This window comes from Ailuropoda melanoleuca, unplaced genomic scaffold (genome assembly GCF_002007445.2).
Source record: "Ailuropoda melanoleuca isolate Jingjing unplaced genomic scaffold, ASM200744v2 unplaced-scaffold9607, whole genome shotgun sequence".
Lineage (NCBI taxonomy): Eukaryota > Metazoa > Chordata > Mammalia > Carnivora > Ursidae > Ailuropoda > Ailuropoda melanoleuca.
The window spans coordinates 471,487-494,159 of record NW_023255111.1 but is presented as its reverse complement, the minus strand read 5'-3'; the positions used below and the strand labels follow the sequence as shown (position 1 = coordinate 494,159).

Below are 22,673 nucleotides of genomic sequence, written 5' to 3'. Positions count from 1 at the left end.
CCCACAGAGAAAATGGGAGCCCATATGCCCAGCAAATCTTCTTCCCCAAATTAGGAACGTTGACTGTCCTCAACATCTCTGACTATTAATCTAAATACAGATGAAGATGTTTCCTATTCTTTTTGGGGCAAAGATACTTAACTCAAGCTTATCTTCAACAAAGTGATAAGAGTTTGGTCTAGAGCTGGGCTTCTCCCATTTTAATGTGCATGTGAATCACTGGGAATTTTGTGAAAATGCTAATGCTAGTCAGTAGGTCTGAGGTGGGCATGGATTCTGCATTTGTATTAAGTTCCCAGGTGATGTTGATGCTGCTGGTCTGAGCCCCAAACTTTGAGTAGGAGCTAGGGGATAGATGACCTCAAGAATTCATCCAGCTAAATTTTACTTTTCAAAGTCTAAACTAGATTAATCTATACATACTTTTACTATTACACTAACATCTTACTTTGAATTTGTGTTAGCTTATTTGGGATGACATCTATCATGTTTCCCATTTTTTCAACTCCTGTCTTCACAACTCCTAGCTTCTTGGAAGCACATGCCATCTGCCTCTGCCACCCACTATCCCTTCTTTTTACTTCCATCTCCTGACATTTTGGCCCTGACTACTTCTCTGTCATCAACTCCCACCACTGTCTTATACTCCACTATATTCTGCCATGCTGACCTTCTGCTCCTTGCACATATCAGTCTCATTTTCATCTTTGAACCTTTGCTTTTGTCATTCCTTCATGTTTAGAATGCTCTTCCTCCAGATCTTTGCATCACTGATTTCTTCTCATCATTCTGGTGTCAACTCAGATGTCACCTCCTAAGAGAGGCCTTCCTTGACCATTTAGATAAGATGGTGTCTTTCTTCCTCAGTTACCTTCTATTATATCACCTTATTTATTATTTTTGTAGCTATTCAATATCCAAGATTATTTACTGGTTTTTGGGTTCATTGTCTAAATCCCTTCATTAGAATATAAGTTCCTTGAGGATAGAGGCCTAGTCTGTCTTGCTCACTACTGTGTCTCCAGTACCTAGAACAGAACTTGGCACATAGTAGGTACTTTACACATAATTCTTTGCTGACAGATTGTCTTTCTGGACATTCTTCCTTACTCACTGAAGACTTTAACTCCTGGATCATCACTGTCTTCATCTTTCCCTTGTCTCCCAAACCTCAACACTCCCTATTAGATGGCATATTCAATTGTGGCCTCACTTTCAACAATCTTTCTTCAGCAAAGATCTAGGAGAAAACTCCTATGGTAATACCCTAGATCCGGATTTCCTCCAGAATCTTAATTTCAGGCATCTCTTCTCTGATCACTGCCCTGCTTTTCCAGTTCATTTCCTGCAAACCCTACTATATGTCACTGATATGTTTGCTTTTCCATTTTCTCTAAGACAGTGGTTCTCAACCCCAGCTGCACATTTAGGATCATCTAAGGATCTTATAAAAATCCTGATGCCTAGGCCATACCTCATTCTGATTAAGTCAGAATCCCTGAAGGTGGGATTTAGACAATTTTTTAAAATTCCCCTGGTGATTCCAGTGTGCAGCCAAGGTTGAGAACCACTGCTCTGAGAGGACTATTTCATACCTGTTTCTCTTTCCTGTAATTTCCAATGACTCCTTCCATATTCTTCACTTAGCTTTGTCTCTTTATTGAGGAAATAGATACCATTTTAGGGGCATTCCCTCCTCCTTCATTCACCAAATCTATAGGCCCACTGGCACTTGTACCCTCACTCACTTTCTCTTTCTTCCTGCTAGAGTGTACAAGGTGGCCCTGTTTCTGTCAAGGGCAAATATTTTCTCTGGGCCCCATCCCCCCACCTTCTCAAGGACTTCGCTCTTGCAAGTATCCCCTTTTCTTTCCTTTTTTTAAAAAAGATTTTATTTATTTGACAGAGAGACAGCCAGCGAGAGAGGGAACACAAGCAGGGGAGAGGGAGAGGAAGAAGCAGGCTCCCAGCCGAGGAGCCCGATGTGGGACTCAATCCAGGAACCCCAGGATCACACCCTGAGCTGAAGGCAGTCACTTTAACGACTGCGCTGCACCCCAAGTATCCCCTTTTCTACACCAATGCTTTACAGACTTTGATGTACATGCAGATCACCTGGGGATATAGTTAAAGTGCAAATTCAGTAGGTCTGAGATGGGGCCCAAGGTTCTGCATTTATAACAAGTACCCAGGTGATGATGATGTTGCTGTTGATCTGTAGACCATGCTTCAAGTAGCAAGGTCTTGTATTGTCAGACTCTCCTCATTCCCATAATCATACAGGCATGCTCCTAACCCCATATTGAAAGAAAAAAAGATGCTTCCTTGACCTCATATACCCATTCAAATATTACCCTATTTCTCTTATTCCCTTCAGAGCAGAACTTCTCAAAGAGTTCTCTGAACTTGTCTCCACTTTACCTTCATTCACTTTCCCCCCTCTTATTCACTCTTCAAGTACCCCAGAATGACTTCTGTTACCCTTGTGCCAATGAAGCTACTCTTGTTAAAACCATCAATGGCAGCCATGTTGCCAATACAATGGACATATCTGTCATCATCCATTCAACTTCTCAATGTCATTCCTTAAAACTTTTTTCACCTGAATGTAATTTCTTCTGGTTTCCTACCTTATTGACCACTACTTCCCAGTCTCCATTTTTATCCTTCTTTTCTATTCAAATCTAGTCTAATTGTTGGAGACCCTCAAGACTTGGTTAGGGCACTTTTCTGTTTATACTCTCTCCCTAGATGATCACATTCTGTTGTGTGGTTTTAAATACCATCTATATGATGTACTATATGTTAGCTAATTGAATTGAAATATAAATAAATAAATAAATACATACATACATACATACATACACACATACATACATACATACCACCTATATGATGATGACTCCAAAATGTATATCTCCGGGCAGATCTTCTCTCCTGAGCTCCAGGCTTGTGTATTCAATTGTCTTTCTTACAGCTCCTCTAATATGACTAATTGACAGTTCACAGTTTTTAATACATCCAAAATAGAAGTTTTGATTTCTTCCCCTCCTCAAACCTGCACTTATTCCACTCTTTCCACATGAGCAAATGATGCCACCATCTATCCAGTTGTTTAAGCCAAAAACCTGGAGTCATCTATAATTCCTCTTTCCATTCCTTCACACTCCACATCCAACCCATCGCCAAGTTCTGGTGTTTCTACATCTAAAATATATCCTAAGAACGTTTACCTTTGTCTGTTGTCTTCATTGACCTTCCAATCCATTTACATCATCTCTCCCCTGGATGACAACAACTGCAACAGTCTCAACCTCTTGGCTCTTCTTTAATCTGTTTACCACACAGCAACCTTTTTTACAAATGTAAATCAAATCAATTTATTCTCTTGCCTAAAACCACTCAATTACCTTCCCTCTCTTTCTGTTTTCCTAGGATTAAAATACAAATTTTCTACTGTGATTTCAAGGCTGTATGTGACCTGGTTTCTGCCAAATTTGTCTCCTATAACTCTTCCCCTTTCTCTCTGGGTTTCAGCCTCATTGTGCTTCTAATTCCTGGGACACTAAGCCCATTCAAACCTTTGGACTTTTGGACTTTCTGTTTTCTGTGCCTAGAATACATTCTCCCTACTGCTTTATTTAGCAGGCTCACTTTAAGCCTGTAGGCCTCAACTAAATGTCATCTCCTTGGAGAATCCTTCTTTATCTAAATTCTCTCTCCCTTCCACCACTAACTTTTCACTTTCTTTCATAGCACTTATCACCATCTGTTTTAGCATATTTATTTATTTACCTTATTTACTTGTTTATTATTAAATTTACGAATGAATGAATAAGAATAGGTAGTGATCTATGTACTAAATAATATCATTTTTTCAAAACAACTTGGGTTATAGTATAGATGTTAGCCTTAGGATCTCAATACTAGCATTATAGTAGTTGTGTACTTCTTATTTTTATCCTTTTTTTTTTTCACTATTGCATTCCACTCACTGTTGAGAATCAGGAGTCTGAGTTTTCAGTCCAGCTCAGCCACTAACTTTATGATTTTGGAAGTCCCTTTAGTTCCTAGGAGCTATATTTTCTCATTTGTAAAATAGCAATGTTGGAGGAGATAATCTTTAAGATCTTTGCCAATTCTGATCTATGGATAAGTGATTGCTTAACACTATTAGGTAAATAGTAATTAGTGTGTTCATTGTATGGTTGGGGAACCTGAGACACAAAGAAACTGGGTACTGTCTCAGGTTACCCATCAGTAGTGAATTCAGCTTTTCACTCAGCTCTGCACACAGGTAGGGACCAGCTTGCCTCTGGGTTCCTTGAATCACTATGGACTCAAATAAAGAAAACGCAGTAGACAGGGACTTTCCTAAGATTTTCCTGCTCCTTAAGTTGCTGATGGCTGAAGGGAGGGCAGCATTTGGTTCTTGTCCACTGGAGAGCTGGTGCCAGGCTAAGTACCAAATAGGCTTCTAAGAGATCACAGGGCTTCAAGGGAGAGGTCTAGGACAAGGAGATTGTGGAAATCCCTTTTCCAAATTTCTATTATCCTGTCCTGAATGTTTACTGGTTGCCAGGCCCTGTGGTAAATGCTTTGTTCCCATGGATGAATTCATCAAATCTTATGAAACACACACTATTATTAACCCTATTTTACAGATAAGGAAACTATCAAGATAGAGGACATTAAATAACCTTCCCAAGTAAGTAGCAAAGCCAATAATTGAATCCAAGCAGTTCTGGAGCCAGAGCTTATACTCTTACCTACTACATTATATCACCTCTAACTGTTCATAGGTACAGAAGACATACTGGATTCAATTGCCTCTATGCCTCTGGGATCAACATTTCTTTTGAAAGAGTTTCTAGGCACATACATTAATACAGGGCTATCTTCTCTCAGATCCATTCTCCATTCTTCTTCTACACACTAAATTTCTTAGGCTCCCTTGTTGTCTCACTTCTTCTGTCCAATGGGACACACCTGAGGGAGCTTAGTGAGCAGGTAGAAGGAGGAAGCCAGGGTATTTCCTTTATTCCCCACCCGTATGCTTCAGAGAGGTATATTTTGGAAATGCCTATATCTCCTACACAATTCCATCATCCGTTTAAATACTCCTCCATTCATGGCTTCTGAACCATCAGGCCCCCTACCCCATGCTTTTAGCTTCAGTTTAGCACAAGTTTCTGGGTTCTGTCAACATTACCTTTCTCATTATCTATCTAGCCCTAGGGGTGGTAGCAGTTTTCTGTTGTTGCTAAATGCTGGATTTCCTCACCATCTCCTGTCTGACTTTTTAGCCTGCAGGTAAGATGCATTTCCTGTATTAAATGCTCTCTCTTTAAAAGATCTAGGGTGATTTCTATTTTCTTGACGGGATTATAATTGATATAGACAACTTCTATAATCCTAGGACAAATCACTATCACATAAATTAGTTTATAATCCTTCAAAGCATATATCAACCTTTAATTATTTTGTTTGTTTACTCATTTGTTGTCTATTTTTCCTCCATTCAAAGTAGACTGTAGGTCCATGAGGAAATTTGTCTTGCATCCTGAACATTTATCACAATGCTTGGTACATAGGGGTTCAATAATATTGTTGAATGAATGTATCCCTCAAAAAAATCCAGGTTTTTATTGGATATCTCCTATGTGACAGTCGCCATTGTAGGAAATACCAGGGTGAGTGATTCATTGTCCCTGATTTAAAAAAAAAAACACCTTATAATTCCATTTAAATGACAAGACATAGAAAAATGTGCACGTGACCAGTGTACTAGTTTGCCAGGACTGTCATAACAAAGTACCAAAGACTGGGTGCCTCAAACAACAGAAATTAATTTTCTCAAAATTCCGAAGGCTAAGAGTCCAAGATCAAGGTGGTCTCTTCTGAGGCCTCTCTCCTTGGCTTACAGATGGCTACCTTCTCCCTTTCTTTTCACATGGTCTTTCCTCTGTACCCATCTGTGTCCAAATTTCCTCTTCTTATAAGGACGTCAGATATATTGGATAAGAGTCTATCTTAGTGATTTTATTTTAACTTCATTATCTCTTTAAAGATGCTGTCTTGGGGTGCCTGGGTGGCTCAGTTGATTAAGCTTCTGCCTTTGGCTCAGGTCATGATCCCACTGTCCTAGGATAGAGCCTGCATCATCTAGCTCCCTGCTCAGTGGGAAGACTGCTTCTCCCTCTCCCTCTGCTTCTCCTTCACCCTCTGCTGCTCCCCCTGCTTGTGCTCTCTTGCTTTCTCTGTCAAATATATAAATAAAATCTTTAAGAAATAAAATTTAAAAAAAATATGCTGTCTCCAAATAAAGTCACATTCTGAGGCATTGGGAGTTCAGACTTCAACATAAAAATATTTGGGGGACACAATTTAGCCTGTAACAACCAGTAAGCAAAAGATCATTTTCAATTGAGGAGGATAAATGGTAGTGCTATAGGAGTTAGATAAAAGATGATAAAACCAGGGCCTGGAGTATTTCAGGAAATCTTCCTAGAGGTGGTGTGCCTAGTGCTGGATCCTAAAGAAATCTTAGAGTCATGATAGCCTGACTGGGCTCGTTGGCAAGGGAGGTGCATCCAAGAGGCTCAGTGTGAGCAAAGGCTCAGAGATGAGAAAGTGAGGAGACCACTGTAGAATTACTAGACTATCAGCCTTGGGAGGAAGTTGAAAGGCTACTCAGGATAAGCTCCTATTTGATTCAAGAATCCCTTGCCTGCCAAAGGACAATTCACCTTCTGCTCCTATCCCTCCCAGGACTGGGTGCTCATCAAAGCAGCTGCTCAGATCTTTGGCCAGCTCTGTCTAGCCAAAAATAATGGCTTGGATGAAGTGGGGAGAATCTGCTAGGACATAGAGGAAAATAAGTTTGTGTGTAGCATGCCAGTGATGTTTTCTTACCAGTCATCTTCAGGCACTTCTTCCTGATGACATATTTTAATTCCCTCTTGCTGAAGCTGCAATCTTTATTTTTGTAATCCCATTCTTGCCTGCCCTGCCCTGTGGGTCAGAAGACTTGGATTTTTCTCTTGTTTAGCCTTGCTACCTTAGACAAATGTCTTTCAATCTTTGGGCTTCAGTATTTATGTGTGTAAGAGGGGGCTACTTAATGCTCCCTGTCATGTTCTTCTTACAGGGTAATTTTAAGGACTATATGGAATAATAATGGGTGTGAATGTGACTAACAATGTCAACACTCAGCAGCGGTAAACTTGTCAGCCTGGGTTGCATGGTGGGTGGTTTCTCCGTTTGCCTGTTTTGCTGATGTTCTTTTGACTCATTCTCAGCAAAATAAGCAAATGGAAAATTCATCCATCAACAAGCTACCTTTTATATTCCCAAAGATGTGAGGGAGAACCCTGGAATGGTGCCTGTGTGCGGGCGCGCGCACGCGCGCGGGCGCGTCCTCACGCACGCGCTCTTGCGTTAACAAAAAGAAGCTTGGAAAGCCGCAGAGGGTAAAGTTGAGGCTTTATCTTTCTTATGTGACCTTAGATAGGTCCCTTCCATCTTCTAAACCTCCATTTATTTATCTGTAAAATGAAGATACTAATGCCTGTGTTCACAGGGTTGTTTTGAGAAGCGAAAGTAATGAGGATGAAAGCCCCCAAAGAGTTCACGATAGGAGAGAAGATCCAAGGGGAGTATGCAGAGGGAGGGCTGGGGAAAGGGAGGCAGGAGAGTGTTGGCAGGGCTCCACTGGGGCAGGATCTTATTATTTCAGAGGTTGGCCCAACACCTCTGGCAACTTTGGAGAGGACTTTTCGCTGACTCGACACAATTAGCGCAACTGGGGAGCCCCACGACAAACAGCATCTAACTACAGCACGGGGGTGGGGTGGGGCAGGAAGAGGTGGCCTCCGTCTTCTCCCGGGTGAAGGTCATTTACCCCCATCCTCTCCCTGCACCCCACCTCCCAGTTCTGAAGCCTTGGCAGGGGACAAAGGCAGTCGGTTGGGACCCTCCTCCTACGCTTCTCCCAGCCAAGCACCCCTGGAGCTGCAGGGCGGAGAGGCAGAGCCTGCCAGCTGGGATGGAACAACCTGACTGAACGGGAGGTCCGGGGCGGAGGGGATTGGGCTGTAGCGCTGTGGAGGAGGGGAGGCGGAGGGGGCGCTTGGGCTTTCACTCGATCCAGCCCTGCCAGCGCAGCCTGGCTGTGACAACCCGCACCAGCCACGCAGGCCTCAGAGAAGCCGGACTTCGCAGCCACCATGCAGTGGATAAGGGGCGGATCAGGAATGGTGAGTGCATATAACCCGGGCTTACCCTTCCTGAGCCTCAGTCCCCTACCTACCCACCCCACCCCCGCCCCCAGGCTTCTTCACCAGCCATCCTTCAGTGAGCCCCCTGGCTTCTGCCCACCGCCCTCTCTGCCGCTGTCCTTGAGACAGTAGGGAGCTTGCTGTGGCCATTTTAGGAGCCCTTGCTCGCTCGCCTGCTGAAGAAAGACCCCTCCAGCCCCCTCTGCATCCCTACCTACTCCCCAACCCCCACTGGGGTGGGATAAGAGTGGGGGTCACCTGGAAAGCCAATGAGGCAAGGGGGGCTGGCAGAGGGTCTCTGGGAACTGTGAGTCTTGAAGGCAGCCGGTGAGCTGGTATGGTTTGGAAGGGCGAGGGTAGTCAAAAAGCCTGGGATTGTGGAGAAGGCAGTATGGGAGAGCTTCGTGGTCCCCCAAATAGGCTGCATGCACCCCTTCACCCTGGCCAATCTCAGGGCTTGAGGGCCAGGGAGTGACTCTCAGGGACACTGCATAGCTGGGCCCTGGAGCTCTTCCTTGCCTGGGCTGGAGTCACCCTGGCCACACTTGGGGTTTGTAAAGGAAAGAGAGCTGCAGAAACCCTCAGCCTGGAAATGGGTCTGAGCCCCATTCAGTTAGAAGAGCTCTTTTCTCATCCCCACCCCCATCCAAGGAGTGTATACTTGTGTGTGTGTTTAGTATTATCCTCCAAGAGTTCATTTTATGCTGTGGTTCTCCTTTCTCTACCTGGAGACCTTGGAATGACTTCCCTTGAAGAGAGGAAGTGGTGGCTGCATCTTGATGCTTCTCTCACTCAGCCAGAGGTAGCTCAAGTCTGGTCAGGGACTCTGGGGGGTAGGAGGCATGGGCAAGAGGGTCTTAGAGGGCAGTTGGGTTGGGTCAGCAGGCACTGATGGCACTCCTAACCCACACTTCTGTATTGCCAGCCACAACCCACAGCTGAAGGAAAGTTGCCTGAAGCAGTTGGGTAAAAACTGATATTTAACTCTTTTTTCGCTCCTGTTGTTCTGGAAGGGAAGAGGAATTCAGTATGGATTAGGACTGTATTCAAAGGAGCTGTCTTCCTCCTTTCCTCATGGTTTCCTTAGGATTCTGTTTCACTGGTTCTTAAAGGCATCCGGTTTATATTCCTATATGCCAGAGTTTTAAGACACTCTTCTCAGACTTCCCTCCTTCCCTGGGGTCCCATCAAAGGTGTTTCAAATGTTTGTAGAACCAGAAAATGTTAGATCAGGAAAAGACTTTCAAGTCCTTGTCATCCATCCAGGAGAGCTGCAACCCAGAGAATGGGAGATGCTTGCCCAGGGCCACACAGCTCCATGAAGGCAAAGCTGAGTCTAGCACAGGAGTCTTCTGTCTTTTTATCATTGCTCTCTACTGCTTCACAGAATCATCAGTTCAAATGGTGCTGATAGGGAGAGAGTAACAAACAGTCATGATCTTGGGAAAGACCTTCAGGATGAACTAATGCCATGAAATTTGCCTGAAAAACAAAACAAAACATGACAGTCCTGGTATTTCTGGCAGCTGAATATGGGTGAGACCTCCCATCTTTTCTAAATATATTTCAGTATAGGGGTCCAGAGCCACCCATTGACAACAGATTAAATTAATGGGAAAAATCTGAGGTTTTGCCAATTGTGTGTGAGAGAAAAGAGGGAGTAACAAACCTTGTAGAGACTATGGAATTAAAGATTGATGGGGAATTCTTAAAATATTTTTAGGGGACTTCAGTAGTGAATATTATGATTGCAGTGATGAAAGCATTTATTTAATCATTTGCCAGAATTCAAGAAACTTTATTCTAGTTTGGAGGCAGGAAACCTCTAGTCTTGGCCCTATTATTTTGATAGGAATATTTGGGCCTCAGTTTTCTCACCTGTTAAATGGGGCTATTAATGATTACCAAAATTCCTTGGAGGTCTGAGATTCTCAGGTTCCTAAAAGTAAACGTTGGACAAAATGGCTCTAGTGGCTCATTATGAAAAAAACCCCATATATATATATATATAGGGAATATTTATTTAGCCACCATTTTATAATGTGGCCAGTCAAAAAGTCTTTACTCCTTGTTCTTTCATTTGCAAAGTGCTTGAAATTTATATTAGGCTTTTTATAACAGTGAGTTTTTTTTAGAACATTTGACTATTTTAACGGATTGCAAGAGTCACATGTGAATGAAAGTCCTTGAACATAAAATACCAGTAGGGATTTTACAGAATAAAATCTGTCTCAGTAGAGAGTGTTAAAAAAACGGTGAGTTCACTTTTGATGGTAAATTGTTTAGTATATTTATTCATAACTTCTGTTTGCAATGCAATTTGTGCTGAGTAGGGCTAGAGTGGAAAGAATGCTGGTCTCAGAGTCACAAGTCTGAGGTTGAAGTCCTGGTTTTTATACTTCTCAGCTCTGAAACACTTGCCAATTGTCAAACTTCTTTCATCCTCAGTATTCTCATTTATAAAATGGGTGCAAAATACCTTATTTTATAGGTGCTATTGAGATTTTTTTTATTTTAATGTTTTTTTTTATTATATTATGTTAGTCACCATACAGTACATCGCTGGTTTTTGATGTAAAGTTCGATGATTCATTAGTTGCCTATAACACCCAGTGCACCATGCAATACGTGCCCTCCTTACTACCCATCACCAGTCTATCCCATTCCCCCACTCCCCCTCCCCTCTGAAGCCCTCAGTTTGTTTCTCAGAGTACATAGTCTCTCATGCTTCATTCCCCCTTCTGATTACCCCCCCTTTCTTTATCCCTTTCTTCCCCTACCGATCTTCCTAGTTCTTATGTTCCATAGATGAGAGAAATCATATGATAATTGTCTTTCTCTGCTTGACTTATTTCACTTAGCATATCTCCTCCCGTGCTAATTCATTAAAAAATATAGAGTTATCTACTATGAGTTGGCACTGATTTAGGTGTTGGGGAGAGAGCAGTGAACAAACACAAATTCTACGTTTTTATGGATCTTACATTCTGGGGACTGGATGTTCACTAAACAGTTACACAAATTAATATACAGTATGGCAGGAGGTGCTAAGCACTAAGAAGAAAAAGAAAACCTGGTAAGAGAATAAAGAGAAATAGGGGATGGGATGATATATTACATGATTCAGAGCCTCTCTGATTAAGAGACATTTGAGCAGAGATGTGTAGGAAATGAAGAAATAAGCTCTATGTAGATATTTAGGAGAAGAGAGTTCTAGACTTAAGAAACAGCCGGGGGTGGGGTGGGGTAGGGGGAGAGATGGAGTACAACTGTTTTGTTTAAGAAACAGCATGGAAGCCAGTTTCCTGGGGGCATTTAATCTGAATGAGATTGGTGGCTTTTGGAAGGTTTGAACATGTAAGGGACATAATCTGACTTAAAATTGAACAGAATAAATTGTAGTGGGGCAAAGGTAAAGGATGTAAGGATGCTCTTACAATAGTCCAGGTTAGGGGTGATGGTGTGGCTTGGATGAGGGTAAAAGTGCTATACCCAGAATCATTTGTAGATAATTTGTGTCTTTTTCCTTTCTGACTACCCATCTGATTCTCATATGGCTGAATGTGGGCCTAGAATGAATGAAGAATGGGTGGATGTAGGAAAGGACATTTCACATCTAAGTCAACGATCTAATGATCTGCTTTGGGTTCCTGGCCTCTGATGGGGCTAATTGTGGGTTGGTTCTATGTGAATTACCAGTGAGCCAGTTCCTTGCTTTCTAGGATTCTGAACAGTAAGATTAATTATATTATTACTACTTTAGAGATGTGGTATACTTAGCATATGTGATCTGGAATTACTCATTTTAATACTCCCATTTATATGACAAAAATATTTTCAGTAGTAAACATGTAGTAATCAGTACTAATAATTATTTTATTGTTTTGCTTTTAATTTTAAAATAATTAGCAATGAAAAAGAGAATAAACTTCAATTTAAAAGATATTTAAATTCAGTAACATCTCACATATAACCTAAAGTATGCACTTACTGAACAAAAATAGTACACATTGCAGTTTGTATTGTTTTTGTTGTTTTAAATTTTAAGCACAAATAAAAACTCCAATTGGTCAAATAGAATAACAGAAATGAAGTGACTTACATTCTGTTTCTTTGACTTTACTATCCCTGTGCTGTCATTATTTACTTTGAACCTACTGTTTAAATGATGCAACATATAGTACCAGAGGGATTGCAGACATGAAATGCACCCAAAGCTACCTTGAATGATTCTAAAGATTTGCAAGTGAAACGAACTGAAGGAACACCTGTAAAGTCTGTGTTTGTGGCAGCAGGGCGGGGTGGGGGGGGCAGTGCGACTGAATCCACTGCCCTGTAGAATACAGTGTTATTAAAGGATAAGTAATATAAGGTGCCTATTTAAAACTCAGTAGTAACAATTGCTTAGAACTTCGACCAACAAAAGCTTTTATTCAGGGAGGAGTATTTTATTACTGACATTATTTAAAATTACTGATTCATAGTGATAAAAAATACTTTAACCTTTCATCTTTTAAAAAAAATTCTATAGATAGTGCACTCCTTCATTGCCTGCACTAAGGGTGGTCCATTTCTACTGTCCCACCCTTGGTATGCCACTGCTTTGGAGAAGAATATGAAATCACAGACTAAATTCCATACCAAATTTCATGTGACTTTTATAAAAGCCACAATGTTGGAGTTGGTGGAAATCTCTGCATAGGTAAGATAAAATGCCCAACTAGTGAGTTTAATAGTTGGCTTGATTCTGCTATGAATAACAGAGATCTATCTACACTGGCTTAAAACACACAGGTTTTATTTCCCATAAAGGAAGTCAGGAGGTAGTCATACCAGGGCCAATATGGCAGCTTCATGAAGCTTTTAGGAACTTCTCGGCTCCACCATCCCAGCATTTGGCTTTCATTATTGAGGTTGCTTAATGGCCCAAGATGGATGTGGAAGCTCCAGAACATCTGTTAACATCCAATTCTAAGAAACAGAAAGGTTAAAAGAAGAGGAAACAAACTTGACTATCCTTTTTAAAGAAATCTTTCTGAAGGTCCTATTTAATATTTCTACTTATATCTCATTGGTCAGAAGTGAGTCACAAGAATGCTTCCAGTTGCAAGGGAAGCTTGGGAAAGTAGTCGTGTAAACTGGGTGGCAATGTACACAGCCAACAATCAGGGACAAGGTTTCTGATACAAAGGAAGAAGGGGAGAATGGACTGTGGGGAGACAACCTGCAGTCATTGCTACAGTTAATTCACATGTATGTCTGCCAGGGTAAAAACTCAGAATCTCAGGACTTGAATTTGGCTTTGGACTATGAGCCATAGCCTGATGGATGTGGCTATACTAAAAATACTGCCATCAGTCTGGTGAAAGAGCAATCAAGATGTGACATACCCTACTCTTCCTTTGCTTCCTCCCAGTGACAGAGTCTTCTTATGAGACCAAATGAATGGTGATATTCCTCACAGAAATGGGTAATGCAAAATGAGGACCAGTGTTTAGGGAAGGGGTGGAGAGAGGAGATGACAAGTACAGTCTGAGCCATGTTGAGTCTGAGATGCTAAGACAGCCTTGTATGGGGCATGTCCAATAGGCAGTTGGTGATCTGTGTATTGAGCTCAGAGGATTGGGAGGTGTTAGTGACAGTTGAAGTTCTGACAATAGATGAGCTACTAAGTATTTCAAAATTCAGTTTGGCCTGGGGAAATGAGGGATGTGACCAAACTTGAGCCTTCTCCTTTTTTGAGGTGTTTTCCTAACCTAGAACAGATCCAGTCCTTTCTGTTATCTACTTTCCAGAATTTCATGGCAAATATAGTTTCAGGCTTTATTCTTTATAATGCTCATGTTGCTTCTGGGCTGCCTCAGCTATAATGTCCAAGCTGACGGACATTGGGAATAATTTAGTCCAACTCCTTAGATCAGGGGTCAACAAACTACAGTCTGCCAGTCAAATCCAGACTACAGGCTAAGAATAGTTTTTATGTTTTTAAATGGCTGGAAAAAGATAAAAAAAGAGAATAATATCTTGTGACACATATATGAAATTATATGAAAATTTATATGAAATTCAAATCTCAGTGTCCATAAATTAAGTTTTATGGGAACACAGCCATGCCCATTCTGCCTTTATGATACAAAGGCAGAGTTGAGCAGTTGTGACAGAGACCATATAACCTGCAAAGCCTACAACATTCACTATTTGACCCATTACAAAAAAGGTTTGCAGACCCCTACCTGAATGCCCTAGAATTACCATGGCAGTGCCTCAAGGAGAGGAGGTGGGCAGGAGCAGCCAGAAATTTGGGTCTCCCACCTTTGATCTTTGAAGAGCACCTGGGCTTTTGCTTTATATGTTGGATTGTTAATTATGGTTTTGGAAAAGGGTTTTGCTTGCCCTGCATTCCCCCCTACCTGCTACACAAAATGTTGAATACGACTCATTTTATAGATTGCGAAAACTGAGTCTCAGAGAGGGAGGGTGCTTGACCCAAGACCACACAACTACTCAGTAACTGGGAAAAGAATCCACACATCTCAATTCCCAGTTAAATGTGCCTTCTGTAATCTTCATTAGTAGGAGACAAGGGAAGGGAAGCTCACCTGTTATATGCCAGTTATACTAAATGTAGTCTCAGTCGATCCTCACATTAGCCCCTACAAAATGGGTTTTAATGTCCACCTTTGTTAGTTTATAAGTTCATATTAATTAATATTTACTAAGCACCTCCCATATGACAGGTACTCTTCTAGTCACTGGGGATACAGCAGGGAATGAAACAGAAAAATGTCCCTGCCCTTTGGGAGTTCATAGCCTAGTCTGGCTTAGAAACAGGGATGTACTGTATGATGACTAACATAATATAATAAAAAAATATTATTATAAAAAAAATAAAATAAATTCTAGTTAGTTAAAAAAAAAAGAAACAGGGATAGAGAGTTTAAGTACCTTGCTCAGGGATAAATAAAGGGCAGCATCAGATTTCAAATCAAGATCCGATTTAAAAAGCTGTACTCTCTCCACAACCTACCCACCTAGCTACAACCCATTCACCCCCATCCCTTTATCCATCCCTCATCCTCTCACTGATTTACTCACCCATGCACACATCCATTTATTTGGTCCATCCATTCATACATTTATCCAATGTATTTATTGATTATTTGTAAACTACTAGGTGCTGGTGATACAGCAGGCAGACTACTCTAGCTTCCATCACTCCATCTTGGTATTAGCAACACTGTATAATGTTTAGGAGCACAGATTCCCTGCATTCAAATACTTGCTCTGGCCACTTATTATCTGTGTGGTCTTGGGCAGCCTACTTAACCCCTCAGGCTCTGCATTTTTAAAGTTGGGAAGAGAGTAGTACATACCCATTTGACAGTGCTGTTGTGAGGATTAAATGAGTGAATGCATGTAAGATATTTTGAACAATGCCTGGAGGAGAGTAAAAGCTATATAAATATTGTTTTTATTTTTATATTCCCCTATTTTATATTCCCTTATTTTATATTCCCTTATTTTTATATTTCCTTATTTTATATTCCCTTATTTTTATATTCTCCTGAGCCAGAGCTCATCCCAGTTGGCTCAAAACCACAGCTTCATTTGTTTGCAATTGCTAACTAATCATATTACATTCCTCAGGGTCCTTTCTAGCTAATCTGAAAAAGAAATTTATGTCAATACTTAATAACAACTCAGTATGTCCTTTCCCCTTGTAATAGATGCATGACAAAATTTATTTATCCTGAATAGGTAATATATGCACATGGTACAAAATTCAAAGAGCAGGGAAAGTATTGAGGTAAAAATTGAGTCTTCATAAGTTTTTTTTTTTCTGCCCCTGGTCCTCAGTCACACAGTCTAGAGACATCCACTGTCATAAGTTTCTTAGGTGTTTGTATAGATATATCCTATGCCTTTTCACACATTTACTTATGTACATACATACACACACACACGCATACACACACACTTTCTTTTTGTCATATAGTTAGCATATTCAACAGTTTTGTGCTTGCCTTTTTTTCAATTAACAATAGTCTTGAAGATTATTCCATACCATTACATGCAGATATGCCTCTTTTTGTATGGCTACATAGGATTCTATTATGCCCTTTATTAATGGCCAATTAGTTTGTGTCCAGTCATTTGCCATGATGAACAATGCTGCAGCGGATTTTAACAGGCCATTTAAGAAGATGCATGTTTATCAATCAGCTACTCTTTCCAGGGCACTATCTCAGGCTGAGGTATGGGATAGTCAAGACAAAATGTGGTTTATGCCTTCAGGAGCTTATAATTCAGTAGGGGAGACATACATCAGCCTGGATGAAATGCTATAGAAGGCACAAAGATAGTGATGTGACTACAGGAGAGCAAGAACATGTTTGAAGTGATTCAGAGGATTGGGCATGACTTCCTAGAATAGATAGTGTTTAAGCTGTACTGTCAAGATTTTTTTTTTAAAGATTTTATTTATTTATTCGACAGAGATAGAGACAGCCAGCGAGAGAGGGAACACAAGCAGGGGGAATGGGAAAGGAAGGAAGCAGGCTCATAGCGGAGGAGCCTGATGTGGGGCTCGATCCCATAACACCGGGATCACGCCCTGAGCCGAAGGCAGACGCTTAACCGCTGTGCCACCCAGGAGCCCCTATACTGTCAAGATTTCAGATGACAGAGTTGACTTGGTGTGGAGAGTGGGCATGGTAGGTGACCCAAAAAATGTTCCCAGCAGAGGGAACAACATTAGACAAGGAATTGAGGCATGAAAGGGATAGTATGTTCTGGAAATACAATATGGGTACTCTGGTGTGGCCAGATCCAGTAATTATGGCAAGGTGAACTGGGGCCACATCAAGAAAGACCTTGAATCCTTGAATGCCAGGCTCAAAAGTTTTGCCTTGTTAGAAAGGGCAATGACCTATCCCAATCCCCCACTCCCCTCCCCTCTGAAGCCCTCAGTTTGTTTCCCAGAGTCCATAGTCTCTCATGGTTCATTCCCCCTTCTGTTTACCCCCCCATGGTTCATTCCCCCTTCTGTTTACCCCCCTTCATTCTTCCCTTCCTTCTCCTACCGATCTTCCTATTTCTTATGTTCCATAAATGAGTGAAACCATATGATAAGTGTCTTTCTCTGCTTGACTTATTTCACTTAGCACTTGGGCCAGTGATGGATATTGAGGAGGGCACATATTGCACGGTGCACTGTGTTATATGCAAATAATGAATCATGGAACATTGCATCAAAAACTGGGGATGTACTGTATGGTAACTAATATAACAAAATAAAAATTATTAAAAAGAAAAAGAAAAAAAGAAAACCTGGGACATATAGGTACCAAGAAAATACGTAGACATTGATTTATTGAATCTATGAACAAAGGTTCTAATTCTGGAAACCCAGGTTAAACATTTGTATGTTAATTTCATAATGACTAGCAGTAAAATAATTGAAATCCAATATGTTTAAAATCAAAATGCATTTCAAAATTATGAAACAATAAAAAAGTTATGAATATAAAAAAAGAGGGCAATGACATGATAAGACTGAGTGGTGGAGGGTTCCTTTTGTGGCACAGATGGAGAGGGTAAGAGAAGAGGAGAGGTTGCATTGATAGCTGGAGGTAGTATACACACACACACACACACACACACACACACACAAATGTCCTAGCCTAAGCTGTCAGGCAGGAGGAGTTCCCTCTTAGCCTTTTTGTTTTTTTCAGGTATTCAATTGATTGGATGGGACCCATCAACATTGGAGAGGACCCTCTGCTTTACTCAGTGTATGGATTCAAATGGTAATCGCATCCAGAAACACCCAGAATTATGTTTGTTCAAATGTCTGGATACCCTGTGGCCCAGTCAAGTTGATATATAAAATTAACCATCACATAGCCTCGCTTATCTTCTGAGTCTGCTGTGAGAATCAAATGAGTGAGTAGACAGGAAAGAGCTGTATGAACTCTGCTATTGTCTACCCATATAAAGAGTAATTAGTATTTCTGACAAGACACACTTGGGTGGGCAGAATACAATCTTCTCTTCTGCCCTGAATTCAGACCTCAGAAGACCAGACCTAACTTTTTGCTGAGTGCTAAGAGATGCAGTAAGAATTTCATTCACAAGGAAAATCCTCCCAACCCAAGCCTGAGCCTTCCTGAATTCTCTGCTTGAGACTGAGAAAAGCCCTGAACACATGACATGATGAGAGGAACTTCTTAGGAGCCCATTGCTTTGAGAAGTTTTCTCGCCATGCTATTTTTGGTATGTCTATGTGTGTGTTAGAACATGACTAGTTCTGCAAGTGATTAAGCTGTTCAGTAATAGAAACCAGGCAGTGGGGGGACTAAATACATTCAGTTAGGTCTAAGAAGCCTTATTGTCATGAGGAAACATTTTGTAAAATGGTCTGCCTAGCATACTCAGGGAAGTGCCATTAAGTTAAGTCGACTGTGTAGAGATTTGGGGAAAGATCCAGTAACTTTGGACTATAAAAGAAAAGAAGAGACAATGAGGTTTGTGGGGAGTTTGGGGAAGACAGCAGGAATAGCATGTACAAAGTCCTTGAGGTTGAAATAGTCTGCTATGCTTGAGGGAAAGAAAGAAGGCCAGTATGACTGAAGCACAGGGAAAAAGGAAAAAGTGTCATGATAGAACGGTAAAGAGTCAGGCAGGGAGCAGCTCACACAGGGCCTTGTAGGCCCAGGGAGCTTGTAGGACCAGGGAGGGTGTGCATCAGCTATCCTCAAAGGCAGTACGGTTCCATGGTTAATAGCACACACTCTGGAACTAGACTGCCCAGGTTCAAATTCTAGCTGTGTAATTGTGGGCAAGGAATTTAACCATTCTAATATTCAGTTTCCTTTTATATTAGGGTTCTCCAGAGAAACAGTAGCAACAGGGTGTATGTGTGTATGTACGTGTGCATGTGTGTGTCTATAGAGGGAATGGGAGAGAGATTTTAAGTAATTTGTCCATGTGAATATAGAGGTACAAGTCCAAAACCTGCAGGGTAGGCCAGCAAAGCTAAGAGTTGCAGTCTGAGTCTAAAGGCAGTCTGCTGGCAGAATTCCTTCTTGCTCAGGGGAGGTCAATCTTTGTTCTATTAACACCTTCAACTGATTAGATTAGCCCCACTCACATTATAGAATATTATTTGTTTTATTCAAAGTCCACTGATTTAAGTGTTAATTTCATCAAAAATACCTTTACAGAAATATTCAGAATAATTTTTGACCAAACATCTGGGCATCGTGGTCCACTCAAGTTGACACATAAAATTAACCACCATACCTTAGCTATGAAACTTGAATAATAGTAGTACCTGGTTGTTGGTACTATTGTGAGGATGAAATAATTTACTCTGCATAAAGCACTTGGTACTGTGTCTTTCACATAGCAAGGGCTCAATTAATGCTAGCCTTTATTATTTTAATACAGTAATAATCCCTCACATTTGTTTGGTGTTTTGCATTTTTAAAGCACCTTCACACATGTGAATTAATATAAGTCTCAAAACAGCGTTTGTACTTTAAAGTTGGGGAAACTAAACCTGGGAGAGATGAAGAATCTTCTTCACACACCTATCTCCAAACGGAGCCAGGATGAGAAATAGATATGTAACTTTATAGTGACTCCTCAAGCATTATTCTCCCCACTTGTCAGAAGTGGATGTTTGCCTGGCCTCCTTCATTCCAAAGGTGAGGAATACCAGTAATAGGATCATGAATGCAATAAGGCTTGAGAAAAATAGCTAATATTTACCAAGCCAGCATTTATTTTGTGCCAGGAACTTTTCTAAGTGTTTTACATGTGCATCTAATTTAATCTTTCCAAACATCCTATGAGGTAGACACAATTCTGTGGGACTCTCAGGCCACATGCTGAGAATTCAAGTACCTTTTTCTCCTTTCTCCCTCACTACTATATAGTCCAGGGATGGTGAAACCTCAGGGAAACCTTTTGAGTGTTTATGAGTTTTGGGATGTGTAAAGGGCAATGAGGCCTGACAGAGTACCTTTTGTGTACATAGCAGACACTCTGAATATTTGTGGAATGGAAGAGTGCGCTGATGAAGGAGTGAACCCCAGGCTACCTGTAGCCACCATGCCTGGAGCTGGCCCAAGAAAGGCATTTGTAGTAAATGTTCCCTTTGCCCAGGTAAGATGTCCCTGAACCAGCCAGGCTGTAAGGTGAGGGGAATAGGCTGAAATGGTGAAATGGGAAACGTCAGAAGTCCTTCCTGGGAAAAATTAACTCCTCTGGATATTATTAGTTTTCTCATAAGCAAAACAGGTCATTCTTTCTCTTTCATTCTCTCTGTCTCTCCTTGTCTCTGTCTCTCTCTACACACACACACCCATACACACCACATAGACATTTATTCATTCACTTATTCGATAACATTTATTGAGCATATGCTAGGTACCGGGCACTGTTCTAGGCACTAATGGTGAACAAAACAAAAAATCCTGTCCTCATGGAATAGATTTCATAGTAGGGAAGATACATGCTAAGCAAATGATTAAAAAGTACATATTATGAGAAAAAATACAGGAGGAAAGAGGAATAAGTATTTGTGTGGGTGTTTAAAATTTTAAATTCCTATTTCCTGCTGTACTTCTCTCAGAAGGTTGCCATGAGGTTGAAATGCCATAAAAGGGTTGTGAAGTTGTGAAGTTCTGTTTAAATGTAATTTGCTGTTATTCTTGCAGGGATAATTGTCTCTTGGTCCTTATTTGCTGTTTCCTTCTCTGCCATAAGTGCAGCAAGAGTTCTGGTCTGGAAGACAGGAAATTTGGGTTCTAGGCATGGCCCTGGCATGACAGTTTCTTAAAATCCCAAATGTATAGAACTTTACAGATTTTTAAAAATTTTTTAAATGTTTTTTTTTATTATATTATGTTAGTCACCATACATTACATCCCGTTTCCAATGTAAAGTTCGATGATTCATTAGTTGCATATAACACCCAGTGCACCATGCAATATGTGCCCTCCTTACTACCCTATCACCAGCCTATCCCATTTCCACACCCCCCTCCCCTCTGAAGCCCTCAGTTTGTTTCCCAGAGTCCATAGTCTCTCATGGTTCATTCCCCCTTCTGTTTACCCCCCTTTCTTCTTCCCTTTCTTCTCCTACCGATCTTCCTACTTCTTATGTTCCATAAATGAGTGAAACCATAAGAAAATTGACTTTCTTTTTTTTATAATAATATTTTTTATTATATTATGTTAGTCACCATACAGTACATCCCTGGTTTTTCATGTAAAGTTCCGTGATTCATTAGTTGCGTATAACACCCAGTGCACCATGCAATACTTGCCCTCCTTACTACCCATCACCAGCCTATCCCATTCCCCCACCCCNGTTTGTTTCTCAGAGTCCATAGTCTCTCATGCTTCATTCCCCCTTCTGATTACCCCCCCTTTCTTTATCCCTTTCTTCTCCTACCGATCTTCCTACATCTTATGTTCCATAGATGAGTGAAACCATACGATAATTGTCTTTCTCTGCTTGACTTATTTCACTTAGCATTATCTCCTCCAGTGCCATCCCTGTTGCAGCAAATGTTGAGAAATCATTTTTTGATAGCTGAGTAATATTCCATTGTCTATATGGACCACATCTTCTCAATCCAGTCATCTGTTGAAGGGCATCTCGGCTCCTTCCACGATTTAGCTATTGTGGACAATGCTGCTATGAACATTGGGGTGCATNGTGCACCATACAATATGTGCCCTCCCTAATACCCATCACCGGCCTATCCCAATCCAAAAAAAAAAAAAAAAAAAAAAAAAAAAAAAAAGTGCAATTGCTGGATCAAAGGGTACCTCAATCTTTAACTTTTTGAGGGACCTCCACACTGTTTTCGAAAGTGGCTGTACCAACTTGCATTCCCACCAACAGTGTTAAGAGGGATCCCCTTTCTCCACATCCTCTCCAACAATTGCTGTTTCTTACCTTGTCAATTTTTGCCATTCTAACTGGTGTAAGGTGGTATCTCAGTGTGGTTTTGATTTGATTTTCCCTGATGGCTAATGATTTTGAACATTTTTTCATGTGTCTGTTAGCCATTTGTATGTCTTCATTGGAAAAGTGTCTGTTCATATCTTCTGCCTATTTTATGATTTGTTTATTTGTTTCTTGTGTATTGAGTTTGAGAAGTTCCTTGTAGACCTTGGATACCAGTCTTTTACCTGTAGTGTCATTTGCAAATATATTCTCCCATTCCGTGGGCTGCCGCTTAGTTTTTTTGACTGTTTCCTTCGCTGTGCAGAAGCTTTTGATCTTGATGAAGTCCCACAAGTTCATTTTATCTTTGGTTTCTCTTGCCTTTGGAGATATGGTATGAAAAAAGTTGCTGTGGCCGATGACGTAGAG

At 40.9% G+C, this 22,673-nt stretch overlaps 1 protein-coding gene across 2 annotated transcripts in view; it reads left to right on the top strand.

Moving 5' to 3' along the window:
* Positions 1–7,567: 7,567 nt before the first annotated feature.
* ARHGEF9 (Cdc42 guanine nucleotide exchange factor 9) overlaps positions 7,568–22,673 on the top strand; it is a 228,662-nt gene continuing 213,556 nt past the window's right edge. The window contains exons 1-2 of one of the 2 annotated variants that reach the window (XM_034653527.1): positions 7,568–8,258; positions 18,014–18,088. In XM_034653527.1, the coding sequence (XP_034509418.1) occupies positions 18,086–18,088 (3 nt within the window). In that variant the 5' untranslated portion in view covers positions 7,568–8,258; positions 18,014–18,085. The remainder of the gene's footprint in view (positions 8,259–18,013; positions 18,089–22,673) is intronic. The other variant, XM_034653524.1, reaches the window with a different exon arrangement.